The sequence below is a fragment of the Kwoniella europaea genome, chromosome 1 (assembly GCF_036810445.1).
Source record: "Kwoniella europaea PYCC6329 chromosome 1, complete sequence".
NCBI classification, from domain to species: domain Eukaryota; kingdom Fungi; phylum Basidiomycota; class Tremellomycetes; order Tremellales; family Cryptococcaceae; genus Kwoniella; species Kwoniella europaea.
In genome coordinates, this window is record NC_089487.1 from 2,730,867 (window position 1) to 2,751,407 (window position 20,541).

Here is a 20,541-nt window from a genome sequence, read left to right on the forward strand (position 1 = left end):
GAGTCTGACCATGATAAGAAGGATATCGAATTCATGAGTAAGGCAAAGAACTATGAATGGTAGTGGGGTAAAATAGCCAGATTGTAGATGGGAAGATACGTTATACGAGTATACGGTACTGTATGTGATATACCAATATGAATCATGTAAAGTAGTACGACCATGAAACTAGACATTCCCTTGATCCACCAGGAGTATACAACACCCTACATAATACATGTATATAGAACAGGACGAAGCACCGGTCCCAATTCCGAAATCGTATCGCTCAACTACATATCTCGAAGGAACAACGACCAGCTGGATGGATAATTTCATCAGCACACATTCCGCTCCGTGCGATTGACGAGAAAACATACTCAGTATCCCACCAATTCTGTTCGGCATTCGGCAAGAGAGTCATCATATTGCTTTGATCTCCTGTCATCATATTCAAACCGGCTTGGGCATCGACTTGTGGTTGTCGAGTATCCAAGTATGAGTTGGTATTTGTACTGGTTATGGCACTCGTGTTCGTGTTCGTATTCATATTCGTTTCCAGTAATTTCATCTCGGCAGCTTTTGATTGTACATTAATGGATTGAAGGAGATCTTCTATATTTTCCAAATTTTCAGGTGGATTATCAATTACCTATAACATGTGATATAGTATCCATCAGTGTCCGCCTTTATATATGATCTGAATATGATCTCGAGAAGAGATGAAGTAGTAACTCACTTTAATCATTTCATTAGCTATACATACTCCCTTCGCAGCTATACCCGTATGAAGTTGAAAACCAGAATTGAAAGACCTCATGAACGCTTCTGAAGATTCTACTAACTCGATTCTCATTTGAGCTGAAGATGATCGGTCATGCAGTGCATTAAGCAATAGGATAGGTAATGCCGTAATGTGATGTTGAAACATGAAGACAGCACTCTTCACAATAGCTATATACAGATCATCCGCACAGCGCATCAGCATATCTGTAAGTCGCCAGCACCAAAGAATGATGTGACTTACAACGGTCTGAACTATCATTTAGTAATCTTCTATGAGTCTTGGCAATTTGTCGCGCTCCATTTACCACTGTAATTCTGGAATATTCGAATTGGGTATCTCGATATCCACGGAGAAAGAACGGTCGATGTAATCGCAAGAAACGTTGCTGATAGGAACTGATAATAGCAAATACGGCACATCAGTGTACTGTACTCCATAATGAATGAAGGTATTTTATATGGAGACTTACCTATATGTAATAGCGAACGCATCCGATTCATGTTGATTCAAATCACCATCCGCTTTCAAAGCTAAGAAATCGGTAAAAGCATCTCGGAGCACTTGATTTCGTTCCATCACTGCTGAGTAAGGTGTTTCATCAAGGTTTTCCAAAAGGACTACGATCTTACGCCATTCTTGGGAAATGAGATCTTGATGTAATGTCCATATGAAGGGAGTTCTATTGAAAGATTGGAATAGGTCAATAGCTGTGTCAGATCACAATCATACTTTGAGACCAGTTCATTGTATCGAACTTACTTTTCAGCACGTGGGCAAGGTTGACCTTCTGAGAGAATTGCCTGATCGGTGTAATTAGAAGGTGAGGGGGTCAAGATTGATTCTACCGTCAACAAATCGTCAGAAAGTTGATTGACTATCCACTGTACTGTGCGGTATAGTATGTGGGGTACATTTCACTCACCATCAGGAAAGGCATAAGGTAACAGCTTCCTCGATACGTCCGTCGAATTGATAATAGAGTACGTATCAAACAGTAACAAGTCGTGGAAGACTCGTCGAATCATTTGTATGCTGTATGTAGGTCTGGAAGGTGGTAGAGCTGGATCTTGCAATTTGGCTATATCCTCTATCTTTGGGTCTAGGTGTAAGTCCAACCCTTTACAGATCCCTACGGCGATGTCGAACCATAGACAACAGGACCAATCGGATGGTGGACCGTATAATGGTCCAGTATGATAACATCCCTGCATACTACCGCACTGTGTGAGCTCATTCCAATCTGGACCGCTCGCACTGCTGGAAGAGATCAGCTCACTTGAGATATATCGGTACGAGTAACGTCTGCAGGATCCTCAATTGTGGTCTGAACAACCACCCTGAGCAATTAAACGCCATTTCCAAAGCATCATATAGCCCTATGGCAAGATTTATCAGACCAGATTTGGTCAATCCCAAGTTGATCATCGCTTCGGATCGAAGAAGCTGTTCGTTCTTGGTAAGATAATGACAGGTTACCCTATATGCGATGATCAAACAGTTGATGCATGAACCAAGCCATCCATACCTATTAGCTGAAATTGTGGAAGAGAAAGCTCACCACAAAATGCAAACCAGCTGAGCTAACCAAGCTGGATCCACAGAAAAATGCAAATTGAGTGATTTGAGCGATATGAATTGTGTCATTTCGTTTCGAAAGACGCCTTCCACGATATGCAGACCTATATGCAGTATTTTCATCACAAATCAGCGTTCTCACAATAGGAGCAAGTACGCGTACGGGGCACAGACCTAGAAATTGCATTTTCGAGAAATAATGATTCGCCATAAACTCCATTTGACGTTCGTTTGGTAAAGTATCGAGAATCAACTGCATCTCTCTATGCCATCTGGCCGATCTCGCCTGGGTAGTAGTAACTATGATATTCGGGAATGTATCTGATCTGACCGCTGGGTATATAGGGTTCATATCTTCTTGGAATGTCGGTGAAGGCCCATAGTCAGGTTTGCTCCTTGATGCTACCAGCACGCTGTGGGCTCTTTCCTGTGTCGCTGCTCCTTCTCCCCCCATACGTCGCCTACTGGTAGTTGAAGGTGAGGTAAATGGTCTTGGAGAAGATAATAGAGCATTTTCAATCCTTTCTAATCGATCTTGTATTGCCTTGTATTCGCGATTCGACCAAGCGTGAGAGCTGGGTTCATATCCCTCTTCGTAATGGCACGAATCACTTTCACCCCTTGTAGTGCACGATGAACAAGGGTAGCATTTATCACATTTGGTCTTCCTTCGCTTGCTGGACAGTAACATAAGTAGATTGTCTGCAGGACAGGATAACTTATATCTCACTTACCAATTCAGACATGTGAGCTGGATTAAGAGTTGTCAATGAGCGTCAGGAATTTTTTCAGCTTATGCCCGTCCGTTACACTCACTTTCGCCCGAGGCCTTTTGATCTTCTTCCTATCCTCTTCATCTTCTTCCTCTCTAGTACGCACGGTGGTTCGGTCATGCGATGGCATGTACATTATGTCCTACGTTGAAGCTCAAAAAAGAAGTCGGTGAGTTATGAGGTATACCAATTGATTATGAAATGAAGGCGAGACTTGGGCTAGTAGTGAAGGTCAAGTCATTTCGGGTCCGTCGGCCTCGATTCTATGTCTGGGTTTCCCGATGCACGTAAATCTGTATGTATCAGGCGCAGGTGCCAAGGTGCAAGGTGATATATGAGAACAGAACATCTATCTACCTTCAACTTCGGTCACAATTGGTGGAGGTGTTGGTAACGGGCTGAAGCGAGGAGTGACCCGCGGGTCAGTCCGTCAAGCCCTTACCGGACCAGTGCGGTGGCACTTGCACCTGGGTATAAGTTGATAGATATATAAACGAGAATATCGATGGTAAAGGATGGATACCCAAGATCATCACAGACAGTTACTCATCTTACTACAGTACAAGAACGTAGGAAAACAGAAATCATACGATGGTACCCATAGAAAAGCAGCTCGACAGCAACGGAGAAAGTGGCAAACTCGAACCCGAAACCCAATCGTCAACCGACACCTCCTCCAACCCATACTCTACATCAGCTACCGCTATGAGTCACTCACAAGCGGTGGAGAATAGCCAAAAAGCACCTTCAGACATCGAAAAAGCTCCTACCTCAAATGGACCGCCGGCTGTTCCCGACGGCGGTTTGAGAGCCTGGTTATGCGTACTTGGAGCATGGTTGACCAGTGAGTTGTATTGCTGAAGCTCCTTTTGTACGAACATCTCTCTCCTCCAATGCTAAAAATCTATTTTCATCGTAGTGTTCGCAACCTTTGGATATGCCAACTCGTTTGGTGTCTTCCAGTCCTACTACATTATCAAATACCCTTCGGTCTCTCCATCCGACATTTCATGGGTTGGATCAGTCCAGCTTTTCTTCCAATTTGCTTTCGGAGCAATCACAGGACCGTTATACGATAAAGGCTATTTCTACCATCTGATGTATTCCGGTTCAGTTTTATATATCATTTGGTAGGTCCCCATTCATCCTCATCCAAACTGCTATACAGCCAAGTTGACCCGGTAGGAATATAGCATCTTCATGACATCGCTGTGCAAGGAATTCTGGGAAACCTTCTTATCCCAAGGACTCGGTCTAGGTATGGGAATTGGTATCATTCTCCTACCTTCTTTCTCAATCATGTCCCAGTATTTCAACAAGAAACGAGCCTTGGCAATGGGAGTAGCAGTGACGGGATCATCTATCGGTGCGATCGTCTTGCCAGTCAGGTTAAATCGCCTGATAACTTCCCACGGTTTCGAACATGCCGTTCAATATACTGGATATCTTTTGATGGGCTGCTTGATCATTGCCAATCTATGTTTGAAACCTCGATTACCCCCTAAATCTCATCCTACGGTCAAACCCTCGCCGAAAGTGATATTCGCAGATCTACCGTACTGTCTCGTAGTGGCCGGTTTCTTCTTTGTTACATGGGGTCAATTCTTCCCTATTTATTATTTACAAGTACGTTTCATACCCATACCTTGGCATGGGATATCACTGACACGATATCCGTTTGTGATAGGTGTACGGTGAGGATCATGGATTACCCGAAAACCTCACGCAATACACCTTGGCGATCCTCAATGCCGCATCGGTCTTCGGACGTATCATTCCGAATCATCTCGCCGATAGATTCGGCTCACTTAACATGATTACCATCTGCTCATTTCTGACTGGTGGCATGGTATTCACGATATTCGGTGCAGGGTCGGTCGGAGGCTTAATCGTCGTGGCGATACTCTATGGGTTCTTCTCCGGAGCATATGTCTCATTGATGGTACCTGCTTTGTTGGCTTTCGCGAAAAGTCCAAGTGAGATTGGAAGTAGAACAGGCTTGGGAATGGTGATTTTCTCCCTAACTGCATTGACGGGTACCCCCATCCATGGAGCACTCCTCGATAAATACGGGTTTTACGCGCCGACCATCTGGGCAGGAGTCGTGTGTTTGACCGGTTCGGCCTTGATGGGGGTTGGAACAAAGTTGCAGAGGAAAAGAAAAGGGACTTGGAAAGTGTAGTGGATGATAACTAATTGGGTAGCTCTGCTTCGTTAAGATCCATCAGTTGATCTCCTGTCGAACTGCATGTAAAGGAGCTAGAGGTACCTATCATTAGCTTATTAACCCTTTAGACGTATATACGATATGATGCAAAAGAACATATACGATGGTTCACCTGATCAAACTTCATGGTGTGATAATGTCAGCACTGCCCAGACAGTCTGGGGAGCTTTCTCATAGCGGCTGATCCCTTGGGATCTCACAATCGCCCTCGATGTAGAGAAAATCTGAGGAAAAGGTCCGTGCGCAGTGAATTTTTGTGCTGCCGTAGAGTATATAAAGACAACAACGAGCGAGGATTCCATCTACGGCCATAGAACCCAAAAAGCACCGCATCCCGTCCGCTCTGCGAAGTTAACTTGGGTATCGCTCGGTTAGTACCAAGGTGGGGGACCACTTGGGAATCCCGGGTGCTGTAGTTTTTGTTTTGACATTCAGGTCTTGAAAAGAAGTGAAAGAATCTATCGATATCTTTCGATAAAATCGTCGAAATTTGCTTTTTTGGACGAAGGTGATCTGCGTTGCCAAGCTGAATGACGGATTGATGGCGCTAGTGTGTTTTTGACTGTGTGTCAAGGAGGTGTGTGCGTTTGATGGTAACTGATGGAGCTTTTTGATCGGTGTGCTCCGAATGGATGACACAATGACCGACGCGTTGTCCTTGTCCACTTCACACACACGCTTGGATCTCACTTCTCAACACCACCGAGACGATCCATCTAGACATTCAACCGAAACGTCTCTGCCATCCACTCACAGAGGCTGCACTCCGACATGGCATCTCTCTTCGCCCTGCTCGCTGTCCTAGGGTCAGCATCAGCCAGCGCCGTCCCCTCTTCATCCACCCTCAACACCCTGCTCGTATCTTCAACAGCTCCCTCATCCCAACTCGCACAATGCCTCAAGTCCTCATACTACGGTACATACGGCGGTCAAGCATCAACTCAAGAGCACATCTACCTGCCATCTGAAAGATGCTTGCTTGGTGAATCAGCTTTAGATGGGCTCAGTGGAGGCTCTCTGATCCCAATGAATTTCGATACATCAGATGAAGCGGGTAGGATCGTATGGGTAGGACAAGCTGGTGTAGATCCTGAATCACTTCCCAGTGACTCCTCAGGGGATGTATGGAGCATTATATCCAGCACATCAAGAGAATTCGCTCTTCTTTCTTCGCCTGGCTCAAATCAACAAGTCCTGTCGTCCAAGAAATCCCAAGTCAGCTCGGAACCTATCAGGCTCTTACATCAATCACCGACCTCGCTACTCCTCCACGTGCCTCGTTCATACCTACCAATGATCGACACCTTCCTTCCCTCTCATCTTGTGCCCGTCGCACTACCCTCTAAACCCTTACCAGCTCTTGCTAACGGCTGGGAACCAGTCCCTTCTCAATTCGCAAGACACTTAGCAAACGTAACGAAATACCTCAGGTTCTCTCCTGAGATCGATAAGGTTGTATCTGAGGGGATTGAGCTCAATCAAATTAGAAGAGATGTCAGATGGCTTACAGGGGAAGCTCCGAGTGGAATCGTTTCTAGACATAGTTTCACCCCTGGTGCTGTGAAAGCTGCTCATTGGATTAAAGACAAAGTAGAAGCTACGGGAGCCAATTGTACCCTGCACACGTTCATCGAGGGATTCTCACCAAACGTCATCTGTCATTATCCCTCATCCCTCAACTCGACTGAACATGTCATACTTTCCGCGCATTACGATTCGAGAGGATCGTTCGGATCGACTCGTGCTCCAGGAGGGGATGATGATGGATCTGGAACGGGCCATCTGCTTGGTGTGGCCCACGCTATAGGTACACAAGGTGTCAAGTTCAAGAAACAGGTCGTACTAGCTTTCTTTGCTGGTGAAGAGCAAGGTTTATTGGGTAGTCATGCTTATGCTGGTGAGTCTCACACCTCAATTTGGACAACAGTCAACTCGACTATATTGTAATTGCGATTGATGTATGGCTGATATCGGTCATCGTTAGAGCACCTACACGAAAAGAACACCACCATATTACTTCAAGTCCAAGCTGACATGTTGGCTTACCACGCTGTGGGTGATTTCTGTGATTCTTTTCAAGTAAAATCGATCCAAGAAGACTGACGCATTCTACCTGTATATAGCCTGGAGAACCCCTACAGATTGGACTACCAGAATCGTGAGTTCGCGCGATTTTCTATTCCAGCCCAAAGTTCATTTTCGCTAATCCATCATTACCACAGGATCCACCTCCCGGAAGCCTCCCACTTGATAGGTAACCTATCTCAGATCTATTCTCCAGAGTTGGTAGTAGGCAAGACAGCAGCCTGTTGCTCAGACCATCAATCGTTCATATCGTATGGTTTCCCCGCTACTCAAGTGTTCGAAAGGAACGGTTGGATCGCCGATCCCTACTATCACAATTCGGGTGATCTCTCTCAAAGGGATAATTACGATTTTGAACAGGTCGTGTCGATCGCTAAAGTCACTTTGGCGGGATTGTTGACTATTGCGGGATACGATTTGGAGGAAGGTGTATAACGTGTCTTGCCAGTACAGCAAGCAAGAAGTAGAACACAACGCTGAAGGTGAACTCGAGCGGTGCTCGATTGCTTGCAAATGGAATATAAGTAAAATGATGATACAATGTCTTTGTAAGATGCATTTGTGCTAAAAGGTACAAAGAAATGGTCTGATATGTAATTATATGTATCTACCCTTCTTCTATAGTAAGAAATGGTTCAAGTCGTCTACTCGTCTACAATCTACAACAACATCCCTCTCAGACTACTTCGTCACCTTATAGTCACCCATGGACGCACTACTACCCTAAGCAGTACCCTCAGCTTCCTTATTATACCCTTCTAAGACCATGTCGTTCAGACCCAGATCTTCATTCTGATCGAACGTACGCTCGTACTCTTCGATAGTCATATTGGGGTCGGGATCAGGAGCGTAGAGATTTTGGAGGTACGAGTTGGACACGGGATCGTCGATGATCAGAGTGAAAGGTCTGGAAGCTGAAATACAATCTTTCAAACCTTTTAGGAAAGTTTCGAATTTCCTTTCACCCTTTTGACCTTCGTTATTGATTTGTCCTATACCCGATGTCAAGGAATCTCCAGTCCTGAATACCTTGGTCGACAGTTCAGTATATATCTCGTTGAGTAATCCTTCCAAGGTTGTGAATCGTCCTCCTAAAGTACCGGGTTGAAGGTTGAGGTCGATCTCGGGAATCTCTAGACCTGCTGTATCGGACTATGAGGAAGATGAATTATGTGAGCGGACAGAAAGGAATGGATTGTCGAGGAGTGCCAGCTCACCTTCAACAGATCTCTACTTAGATCCTCCTCATCTTCAACTTTCAACGTTATTCTCTTCCCCTTGTCTGCTATCGATCCACCAGATTTCACTTCGTTATCCCTATAACCACATGCGAAACAGTTCGCAGCCATGATGATTATATCCTGATGAGCCATATAAACGCGACAATTAGCAAAACATAGAAACATAGAAGACATTTTAACAAAGCAGACTCACCTTGAAATAAGGTATGTTGACCTGTTGCATCCTCGTTTCAAGTGCATGACCACAACTTGAGCATGTCGATGGGAAACTAAACACTTCTTCCGGTAAAACTTCTCCATCCTGTTTCCTCCTTTGCTCGAATTCCTCCATACTTGTCAACTTATGTTTCTCATCTAATGGCACTTCACCGTTCTCGGTCTGAACTGGATTCGCATTCCCATTCTCATCTGGTTGAGCCACCAGGCCAAGTGTGACATTCTGGTCGAAGGTTCGGTTATACGCTCTCATATTCCACTGAGCATCAGAGGGCGACTCGTTAAAGGCGAAAAATGAATTTCCAGATGGATCATCTAACACCATCGAGAATGGTTTGAATGGTTTCTCTGTGTGTTCTCCTTGTTCTTCAGAATGTTGAGTGGGTTTCTTTACTTCCTCATCGTCAATTCCAACTCCACCGTCGTCCTCCTCTTCTTCCTCCATATTGATCAAGTCCCTCAAAACACTTAACATCTCATCGATCTTCTTACCCGTCTCTGGGTCCATCACTCTCCTAACTGGTTGAGAAATGTTCAAGTCTCGGACGGTATCCCGGATAATACCTTCGACGGTGTTGATCTGACCTCGTCCAGGTGGGATGGTAAGTTGTAAATCTGGGATGGAAAGGGTAGCAAAGTTGGATTTTACCAATTGTCGATTAAGGTCGTCCCTAGTGAGTAAGTGGACAGTGTATACAACACCTTTGGCTATGAACCATAGAATTATCAGATAAGTCTGTTCGATGGCATATAGGACACAAAAGAGTTGACTCACGCTGTATTTCACCAGCACTCTGAATCTCGGTATCTCGATGACCACAATGATCGCATCTGAAACTGGAGACAACAATTTCTTTGAAGTATGGAATAGTTGTTAAGAGTAATCTCGTTGTACCCTATTGAAAGTTCCAGTCAGCTCGTCGATGACTATGGTAACCTGATGATGAGGATTCGTTAAACTTACATTTTCATGACATCGCATACACAGACTTTCAATCTCTTGCATCTGCTTATCTTCATCTTCACCCTCATCTCCTTTCAGCGCATCCGTTCGATCAGCTACATCTCCTAAGGTAGGAAAGAAGTTCTCCTTCTGTATCGTGTTTTCGCCAGATGGTGCGCTAGACATGGTGGCGATCGTTTTTGACTGACCGGCCTTACGTGTTTCTAAGCTTGGGTATGTCATCAGCTATACCATCACATGATTCGGGACAGTGAGGATTGCGAGGTGAGGTAAGGATCAGACATATTAGGCTAATATCGATTTCAAGGCTACTTCCTATTGAGTACTGAAAGTGCTCAAACGCAAATTACATGAACATCATAATTAGGAGAGGGATATGGATGCGTGTGTATCTAAGCAGCAGCCTAAATTGCAATTCGTTCACTCACTTCTTGGAATCGTGATCTGTAGCTTTAGAAAATCCTGATTCTACAGTTCTATGTTGATGTTTTAGCTTAGAGAACGAGATGCTAACAGCAGGATATGTTCAATCAGACAAGATGAAATTTGACCGTTGTCGTTGTTCAACTTTTTTTGGTCGAGCGTCATCTACGACCTTCTCCACGTTCATTTGATTCCGCTGCTTCCACGTGTCATGCACGACCCACGACCTTATTGCCGATTGATGTGGCACTCAGTTCATCCTGACAGTATTGGAGAATGATGAAAGAATATCCTATGACCTCTTATCTCTCAACTGTGGGCGTGACGAACGTCAGAGACTGGTCTCATTGGTAGATTACCTTATGTCAGATAGCTGGTATCCTTGGCCGGGTCCGCTTCAATCGTTGTATCCCCGACGTCATCCTCTTAATGAACAGACTCCGGTCCGCCCGGGCCAACTCCACATCAAGCCTATAGTGATGACATTTCTACTGTAGCACGTTCACATCTCATCTACAATCAAGCTCCATATCCTATCCCCATCAGGAACGATATTTCACTACTCAATACACGCATGTTGATTATCTCAGCCATGTTCTCAGACTAGCAGATATACTTCCGCGATTACGAGTATCTTACCACCTTGACAAGCCCTCTATGCAACCACAACGACGTACCTGTCACCTAACCCCATGAGTTACCCGACCATGTGATAGTCTCACAACGTCATAGATAACGCCTCTTCCAATGTTGTACGACGATATGAGATTCATAGACGGAAACAGCGGTTGAAGACGGTTATCATGAGAACAGATCGCAAGGTGTGGCGTCTTGATATTGCTTTCACATGCTCACAGGGATGATGGAGTACGAAAAGCTTTGGCCATCGATCATGACTCTTTGTACGTAGCTTCTGACAGAGATCGTATCTCGGTCCGGTGTTCATTGTGTGATTTGTCCGCCCTCTCTCACACATTGACGCAATGAGCGTCTGATGGAGATCCCAAAGACCAAAGTGGAGTTCAGCTCCACTTTTCAGCTGATTCGCGCTTCCCTTCAGCTTTCCCTCTACGCCAAGCGGTCGGTACGTCGTGAATGATCCTCATAAGCCCGAAGGCCCGACTTCCGGTCTCTGACATCCATCCGATCCGAGCTTCTGTCTACCTTGCAATTTACCAACATCTCTTGCCATCGTAGCAAGGCATCATATCCTGGACGACGATAGTATTGGATCATCACTCAGCAAATCAATGACATTCCTTGTAGAACCTCTATGCAGCTGGGTGAGCAGGATAGGCCACGATGTCACCTGCTGAATGAACCATCTCCGTGGTGGTCACAGATCTTGCTGCCCTTTCTTTCTTCTATAGGTGATACATGTTAGGCAAAACTCGCTATCATACGTCCAGATGCGACATGCCTCATTATCTATATCCGGACTCGTGACATCAGGAATTAAGGCCGGTATGTCATACCTGATCATAAGTGCCACCAATGCGTCTGCAACTATCATATGCTGTGCCGACCGAATCATATCGCTTTTTGGGGCTGATCACAGATGCAAATTCAAGGATGTTTTGTACAGTGCTCTGTAGTCAAGTCGTCCTCTTCTTCTTTCAAACGCATACGCCGAATCAAACCGACCTGTGCATAACAACGTATCGACCGTTTCGCATAAAGGGGTTTACTCGGAGATCCTCTGTTTTGGGTTAAGCTATATTTATTCTTTGATACCGGAGATCTCTCAAACTACATTTGTTCACTAATTGATCCCGCTCTTTCTTAGATCCGAGAGCTTAACATACCTACTCCAGGCAGATCGGTTGGAGCTTTTTAAACGATAACGATGAAGTTGGAGCGGATATATGACCAACCGGTCCATCACAATCATTAGATTCTTGGGGATGCTCGAAATACAAACTAGGCCAAGTGAAAGGAGACCATGGCCATGGAGATCAGGATAAGGAACCGCAAGGGCTCGCTTTTCACCTTTCTTACGTTGAGGGGGGCATGTACCTGAAGATCTTTTCGATCGAACTTACTCAAGATCGCAAGGAATTCGTCTTGAAGCAGGAGAAGAGGCTGAGTGGCAGGTTGGTAGATACAAAATCGCATGAGGGGTCACTGTGGATGAGATGGGGTTCAAGCACGATCATGTACCCCTCCGATACCTAGGTGACTTATCATTGTGGGGGTTGATCGACTCTCGGAGACGGAAGCAATACTTCGCCGATCTTGTACGTGATACCACTGTGTATCGACCTACAGTTGGTCCGAGATGAACCATAGCTATGCATTGAGTGTGCGATAAGAGGGTTGTGGGCTATCTGGCCGGTACAGCAGTACAGCGTCCGATTGAAAGCAATGATTTTTAGAGCTTAGGGATTGCCGAAAATGCCCAATAGGAGGGGTTACTACTCTGTTGTACATGCACACACTGTGAGCTGTTCCTAAAAGAGGGTTGTCGTAACGCTGGACTAACCTGGTGACATACAATACATGATTACTTGACGGAACTTGCACGGAAGATACGATTTATGTGGTGATTGGAGGAGCTGGTACTGTAACAACAACAGCGACAACAAAGCATTCTCATAATCGAATGCTTAGTCATCACCATTTATCAGAGGTCCTCTCATGTGAATTCCAAGAATTGCATTTCGATCGCATTGTAGAGAATGAGGGTTCTCAGTCCCAAACGAGGTTAGAAGCTTGAGGCAAAGCGAACAATATTCGGGATACAAACGAACTGCAGTTTCCCATGCCAGTTCCAATAACTTATTCCGAAAAGGTACCATCCGCTATCCCTCAAAGGAAAACCCTTGAATAATCGAGTCAAACGAAGTTTTCGCCACATGTAAACAAACATAATTAACGGCATGACGAAATGTATCGCATCTAGAAGGGAGATTGGGATGTATGATGATCTGGCAGATTACCTGGTCAGTCGGTATTTCGGGTTGAGAGATCTTCGTATTCGTACTTCGTACACTTCAAAGTGTCATCAATAGATCCGGTGACGGATGAGCAAGAATTATCTCATCTGTCTTGTTTTTGTCTCGCTTCGCCACACCATTTATCCATGGGGTTGAGACCGTAAGGCGTGGGTACACATCGGGATTAACAAATGAGCAATTCCAATCTTTCTTTTCAATTCTTTTCCGAACCGAGACATTCGCTGTCATGTCATTCCCATGTCATTGCATTTCTTTGGGTCATCGTGAAACCGAGACATAGCCAACACGAAAAGCCAAGAACGAAAAGAACATTCCGCCGTTTCATGCATTCACGATGCTCGAGGTAACCGCGCTTAAAAAAGCTGACAACGCCTCTTTGCTTGTGATTTTGCTTGTCATGTCTGCTTCCGGATCTTCCCCGAGATTGCTTTCAGGCTGCGTGTGCGATTGTTCTGATTACGAAATGGCGTTTCAATCTCGAAACGGACGTGGGAAAGAACGGCGGATAAACCGATGGAAATGGAATTCAAGGAGTTAACCCATATGCATACTTCCATTTCCATGAGTGAACCGATCGAACTTTTCATATCTTCGGGATCATCTTCAAGGTGTGTTGTTGTGCATATAGACCATGATGACAAATGCGTGTACATGTACATAAACGAACGATGTTGAGACGTGGGAACAAACTACGTAGATGTCCAGCCAAGCAACTACAATTACTAATATAAGTATCGTGTGAGCCTGTGTTGTAAGCGAGCTCAGCTCATTTGACGAGGTCCAACCCAACTAACTGTAAACGTCAACGTACATGGCTGATTGCCGTCGTCGATTGTCTTTGAAGTTGGAATGTTTATGCGATGCACAAGCATGGTACGGTATTTGGCGGGTCAAACATGTCTCGCAGAACATCATTCCATGTGCACCCAATCAAGGATTTAGCGGTGTACCAATTAAACCGAAAGATCCACCTGTTGCTTTACATACAGAGCATACACATGCTGAGCCCCATGATCCCATGTTGCATGTTGATATAGAGAGGCGCACAGCTCAATAAGGTCATGGTGCATCATGATCTTGTGTCTGTCTGTGGGTATAACCGGCCCGATGACAAACCCTGAGATAGATTTTACCCTTTTCATACTCCTGATCCCGATGTTTAAATCCTTAGCTGAACTTACCAATCGAGTGGAGCACAAGTACATTTGTTACCATTCCGGGGTTGACGGAATGCAGGAAAGTATTCTCCGAAAGGTCAAAACCCGCATTGTTACCCAACTACGTCGTTTTCTGTTTATCCCCAAATCCGGGTGACGTTAAGTAACCTCATTTCACCAGAGCCTAACTGCAGCTTTGCTTCAAGACGTTAGCTGACCATTACGAGAGCTATGTCTATTCTGCACAGTCAGTCAGTCGCTTGTGTGGTTTCTCTTATCCGGCCGGGTTTTGACATCAAGATCGGAATGGGGCAATCCCATACCAGGATCTGTATGTATGGAGATCCATCGGTTTTTCCCAAAAACAGTTGTCTCGCTGTCATAGAGATGAACTGAATTGAATCGGAAAATAATCAAGAAGTTTGATTCCCTTTTTCTGTTGTTTACCGCCTTCCCCTCTTATGGCCGCACTCACCCGAGGTCAATCGCATTCCCAATTCCCAGTGAGACAACGAAAAAGAAGGAGGACGAGAGACATCATCAAACGACCAGTGAGACTACATGACATAGTTCTTTTTGAGTCAGTCGATCTTCGGTCTTCTGATACCTCGTAGCTTTTTATTATCCGAACCAACGGGGACAACACTCTGTAGTAGATGTCTTTTGTTGTTGATACGAGTGGGTGGGACAAAAGAATCCGATCGCTCGCTCAATTTTTCCTTTTTAACCGCCCTGCCCTTCTTTCTTTCCACCTTTTAGTTTAGACCCTAAAAAACTTACCATACCAATTAGTTTATATAAAAGACCTAACCCAATCCAATCCAATCCAATCCTGTCCTTTCCAATATCCTATCCAGCTCCGCAAAACCAATCTATCATAAAAACACAACATCATCGATTCTATCTACATACATTCACAGTGCCAGCACTCCAATCATCATTGTGTATAAATCGATTCAAAACAACCCAAACGCAACTCAACAACGCACAGACCTCACCAAGAACATTAAACTTAGGCACAAGGCTCTCTTTCAATTCATATATATATAACATCGCGCGACATACAGCAGTAGGATAAGGATCACTTCATTCACACGCATAGTTCACAAGACCATCAAAGCATACTTCCATTCACCATCACCACCAAAGAGCATTTCGTCGCTATCGCATACAACCAGATCGACTTAATGGAAAGCGGCAAAAGATCGAATATCGCAAAGGTGAGTGTCAGCGTCATTTGTCATGTCTTGTCTTAGTGTTTTGAGATCACCGTCAAGATCTTCTTGCGTACTCCTGCTTTTTTTTTGTTCTCACAATTGGCGATTGAGTGGATTCTGTCTTTTTACCATTTTTTTCACTTCGATTCAACCTTTTCTTTCATTTCGTTTCGTCTTTGTCTTTTGACAATGAACCATAATCCTTTTTTCCACCTGCATATCCTTCAGACTCGGGGGCGCCAAAATGACCCGAAGTCGATCGATCGACAGTCAGATAGACGGATCAATGATGTTCAAGGATATGTCCATGCATTTCCGGACTGTTAGCGTTGTGTGGACCCTTCCCTCCTCATGGTTGATGCGCTTAGACGGACTATCTTTTTCAATGGCGGCTTTTGTTATCACCTTGCTTCGTCCCCTTTTCCCTTTCCTCTTCCATCTTTCCGACGTGTTTGAAAGCATAATTTTATCTTTGATTCTTTTGATTTTGATCTTCTTCAAACCGGGTCTGGCGGGATTAGGGTGATCAAATTATCACTCCGTCCTGTCGATCTTGGCCTATTCTCCTCGGTCTCATGATAGTTGCGCCATCCATCAATCGATGATCACCTTATCATCAGATCAATGATGAAGGATGATTGTCATTGTTGATGACACACGGGTTACCTTGTTACACCTTCCGGCCGGGACCACATTGTCCCTTTTCTTTTCTTTTCCCCCACTCCTTTTGTATCGTCCTTTGGTTTCAACCTACACATCATACACGCGCGTTCATCGTTTTAGAGGGTGATACCTCTAAGATAGTCTAGCTGTGTGTGTGTGTGTATTGTTGATGAATCATCGACCCCAAGTGGGGATGGATGGGTCGGGTTGGCATTGCAAAAAGAAGAATACTCTTTCTGTGATCCATCTGATTGACGTTTGGGGCGTGGTCATGGGAAGAATACTACTTTGTATCTTGTATTCCATTGCTCGCTTCATTACCTGCTCTCGCTTTGACAATCCAACGCCTCATCCATCATTATAGCCCCATGTCCCCTTTCCTGTTCTACTTCTTTTGCGAAAAAAATCACCATCTCTCTCTCTATCTCATTTCATCTTTTCCTTCCCTCCATCTTAACTCCTCTTTTTGCCGCTTTTTCAATCGGTTTTCTCTTTTTCGATTTAATCACTTATTCAACCCTCATTATCAATTTCAAGCCGGTAGTGCCGGGTGGGACATTGAGACGTACTCCTTCATACCTTGTTACACTCTAGCTTGAATCCTATCTGATTCCTACAAATCTTTTTTTTCTTTCCACTGTTCCCCCCATATCATCACGATCCGATCTGGCCACCCTTGTTAATCCGCATCCATCGGTGCCATATCATATCACATCATGTCTCGTCTACTTCCTGTGAGACTCAATATATAATTCAACCATCATCCTTCAATTTATTCAATTCGCCTTTTAATTAATCAAAAGCTGACTCATCAATTCCTGCCTATCCATCTTAGCTTATTCGAAGACCCTCAGCTCATCTGGAATCGTTACCATCTACATCAACATCATCGTCATCAACGTCTGCTTCAAGGATCAATAGACCTTCTTCTTCTTCCACGTCCACATCCACTCAACCAACTCGCCCAACAATGTCTTCTTCATCCTCCGCCGCCATCCCCGCTTACCGACCCAGCAGCTCAACCCCACCATCGGGTAAGCGAAAGGTTACCAAACCTGCTGGATCTAGATCATCGCAAGATCCCTTTTACGGACACGAGGAAACGGCAGTGATGTCTGCTCGATTCGTGAGTCTACCTCATAGTATCCTTTAATTAAAGGACATCTCGCTAATTTTCACTCCACAGATCACCTCCCTCTTCCAATGTCCCAACATACCTGCTGCTACCGCTCCAGGCGCCCCCACACCCACACTTGCTCATTTCGTCGCCTACGCTTTACATCGTACACGACTACCTTCGGTTGTCACCTTTGCCGCGTTGATGCTTCTTTCAAGACTAAAACAGCGATATCCTGCTGCTCGTGGATCATCGGGCCATCGATTGTTCATCTCCGCTTTCATGATTGCTTCCAAAGTCATCTGTGACGACACCTACTCCAACCAATCGTGGAGTATCGTCGCCCAGAAGATGTTCGCCCTCAAGGAGATCAACCAGATGGAAAGGGAGATGTGCGGTTACTTAGAGTGGAACTTGAACGTAGCTGGTGATGAGATTGCCAACTTTGAAGCTAAGATTCGATCAGAACATGGTCCCAAAGCCATCGCAAGAGCTTCATCTGCCTCGTCCTCTTCAGAAGGATCAGTCATCGTACCTTCACCTGTTGTGTCTGCTTCTCGATCTTACCCCACACCGGAAACCACCCCAGATCCTCAACCTTCATCAAGACCTATTCGAGCTGTACCATCTCCATACAAATCACGATCAACTTATCAACCTCAAATACCGACCACAGCCAGCCATCAGGCAGCATTTCCTTCCCCACCAATTTCACCAGTTACACATCACTCCTCCCCCCATCCACCGCATTTCACCTCTTCCGCAAGCTCTTCACTCCAATCTTCACCGGCATCAGATGACTGTAAGACACCGTCCCCAGTCACTCTAACCGGCCATCATCACCCTCATCACAAATCATCGTCGTCAAATCGACATCCTACAAAAGGGTTCGATATGACTAGAGCTTTCGAATCGAGGTCGAGATCACATGCTGTCAACGTTCACTTATCAGGTGAACCAATACATGTTGGTGGATGGTAGTGTCAGTTTTGGATTTCTTTTTCGCATCATACAGTATTCTTAATCATATTTACAATATATACCCTTGCATTCATCCCACCCAATTCATATTCGTTGTATAAAGATTTCTCTGTTCAAACATCACATCATATCATTCGGTCTGATCTGTCAATTTACTCATGTACATTGTTCATATACAATACATACATAGGGGAAATTTGTCTGTTCTACTTTTTCGTCTTTTTTAATATAGTCAAGTTAATGCTTTATTGCTATTGCTATTGCTCATTGCTAAGTAAAACAAAGGAAATGAATAAATGATTAAATCGCACTACTTTTACTGTTGCTGCTATTGCTACTGCATACGTGTCATACGAAGCACTACTGACATACCAATGATACATATAGGAATCGGCAAGGTAGAATGAGAAATAGATAGATAATTGATAATGTCAATTGCAAGATAAGTTTACCAACATGAGGTAGACCTTGATCGGCATTTGAAGTGGTACGTATGATGTGATTACACCAAACTTAAGTATTTATTGAGAAGTACGATGAATTAGAAGATCGACGAGATCAAGATGATGGGGAAGATTACGAATTCGAATCATATGAGTTATTCCCATGAATCTTAATGTTATATTTTTATACTGTCAGTATGTCTCTGTGTGTCTCACAAAGCGTCATGGGATTTTGACGATTGGTTTGGTCTGGTTGTACCGAATAAGAATGGATATGACGGAGGATGGCTATGGAAGATGAACGATAAGCATGAGTATAAACTGAATTCAATGGTTTTGGTTTAAGAAGAACTCATACGAGCGAGTATCAAATGATCATCGTGTTCATCATGAGCCTTGATTTTCTTTAAAACGAGTCCAGACTTCATTGAATTTCATTTAATGATCCATGCGAAATTTTTTTATGCTTCGTGGATTCGATCGAATGTATTCTCATCCCTCCTGTGTGCTGTAAATGAAGTTCCAGAACAACAACAAACAACAAACAGATCACCTCGCTTACCTGACTGCTTGCTCGTTAATTGATTATTAAAGGTGGAAAACATCTTCGACCTGTCTCTCTTGGTAAAATGTAAAGTTGATTTTCATCTCAAAGTCTGACAATAAAAGTAAGAGTAAGATCTGGATCTCATTCATTTCTATGTCAATGTTCCAAGCGGGTGAGATCTTGAAGTGGATTGGATTGGATTGGATTGGATTGATTGGAGGAGCTCAAGATACATAAGTTACCTACACTCGGAATCGTACGAGTATCATCCAAAATCAAGTTACAACTGCCCCTCAACTGTAAATTCCAGCTACCAAATTCTTCATTAGCGTCATAACGTCATTGCTTCAAGGTTCTCGGTTACTGCAAATCTTGTTGTCGTATCCTTATTCCTTTCACATGGATTTATCAAGATGGGAAATGGTAGCGAAGAAGTATGAAGTCATTCCTGGCTTGTTACGGCCGTTGATTGAACGCGATATCTCGATAGTCTATATCGGGTTAGTCCAAATTCATCATATCGAGTGGCACCAAATGTAAACAGCGGAACCATTCTATCTCCAACATTTCTCGTACTAATCACCAGTCAGTCACCCGATCATGGATGATATAAGGCTTCAGAATGGCGTTTTTGAGGAGTAACATTAGTATCAAATCTAATCTCAAGATCTATCGTCCCCCTCCCATTCCGAGCGAGAGCTTGCTTTGGGGCAGATCTGGATAGATACGAAGTACTGGTTTGCCGGATCGGTTTAATTCGGTCTTCTATCAGCAGGAGATGAGATGGAAAGTATCGCCTTACAACAATGTAAGGAGGTCGACGCGATCGTCACCTGCGGCAGGTGAGATCTGATCTGATTTTGGAGTGGGTATAATTCCGGCGCGGCGCCATGGAACGAGATCTTGACGGTCTGCCTATGCTGGAAAGATTATCGTATCAAACCAAAGGGTACATACGCTTCCATCCTGATGAAGTAGTGTGTCTTTAACTCAAGTTCACAATATATATATATCATCGGCTTACCCCAGTGGTCATAAATCTCCCCAGCGTTGGTGATCAGCCAGCCCTGTAATTGTCATGGCATATCGCATCGGCTTTTACGCATATATACGTCGATGGAATAGATTCTGGATAAGTTAGTACTCAGCCAAGTAAATCCAAAGAGGAACGAAGTACGACCTGTTCTTT

At 44.3% G+C, this 20,541-nt stretch overlaps 5 protein-coding genes and 1 non-coding gene across 6 annotated transcripts; 4 read left to right on the forward strand and 2 right to left on the reverse strand.

Moving 5' to 3' along the window:
- Positions 1–272: 272 nt before the first annotated feature.
- V865_001021 (uncharacterized protein) lies at positions 273–3,250 on the reverse strand (the record flags this gene model as incomplete). Its single annotated transcript, XM_066224848.1, has 12 exons — positions 273–300; positions 360–631; positions 719–933; positions 1,007–1,161; positions 1,236–1,445; positions 1,526–1,607; positions 1,689–1,978; positions 2,043–2,243; positions 2,325–2,445; positions 2,516–3,018; positions 3,076–3,092; positions 3,158–3,250. 12 exons carry the CDS (start codon positions 3,248–3,250, stop codon positions 273–275), a joined length of 2,187 nt encoding a protein of 728 aa, XP_066080945.1.
- Positions 3,251–3,705: 455 nt separating this feature from the next.
- Positions 3,706–5,296, forward strand: V865_001022 (uncharacterized protein; the record flags this gene model as incomplete). The annotated part of the gene is made up of 4 exons (XM_066224849.1): positions 3,706–3,958; positions 4,034–4,244; positions 4,308–4,740; positions 4,802–5,296. 4 exons carry the CDS (start codon positions 3,706–3,708, stop codon positions 5,294–5,296), a joined length of 1,392 nt encoding a protein of 463 aa, XP_066080946.1.
- A 348-nt stretch (positions 5,297–5,644) lies between these two features.
- Positions 5,645–5,759, forward strand: V865_001023. Its single transcript, XR_010725565.1, has one exon. It is a non-coding gene; the product is annotated as a 5S ribosomal RNA (ribosomal RNA).
- A 353-nt stretch (positions 5,760–6,112) lies between these two features.
- On the forward strand, positions 6,113–7,861 carry V865_001024 (uncharacterized protein; the record flags this gene model as incomplete). The annotated part of the gene is made up of 4 exons (XM_066224850.1): positions 6,113–7,238; positions 7,326–7,393; positions 7,465–7,499; positions 7,564–7,861. The coding sequence occupies 4 exons, from the start codon at positions 6,113–6,115 to the stop codon at positions 7,859–7,861; spliced, it is 1,527 nt and encodes a 508-aa protein (XP_066080947.1).
- Positions 7,862–8,149: 288 nt separating this feature from the next.
- V865_001025 (uncharacterized protein) lies at positions 8,150–10,012 on the reverse strand (the record flags this gene model as incomplete). Its single annotated transcript, XM_066224851.1, has 5 exons — positions 8,150–8,578; positions 8,644–8,787; positions 8,861–9,591; positions 9,659–9,779; positions 9,848–10,012. 5 exons carry the CDS (start codon positions 10,010–10,012, stop codon positions 8,150–8,152), a joined length of 1,590 nt encoding a protein of 529 aa, XP_066080948.1.
- A 7,222-nt stretch (positions 10,013–17,234) lies between these two features.
- V865_001026 (uncharacterized protein) lies at positions 17,235–18,362 on the forward strand (the record flags this gene model as incomplete). The annotated part of the gene is made up of 2 exons (XM_066224852.1): positions 17,235–17,390; positions 17,451–18,362. 2 exons carry the CDS (start codon positions 17,235–17,237, stop codon positions 18,360–18,362), a joined length of 1,068 nt encoding a protein of 355 aa, XP_066080949.1.
- Positions 18,363–20,541: the final 2,179 nt, after the last annotated feature.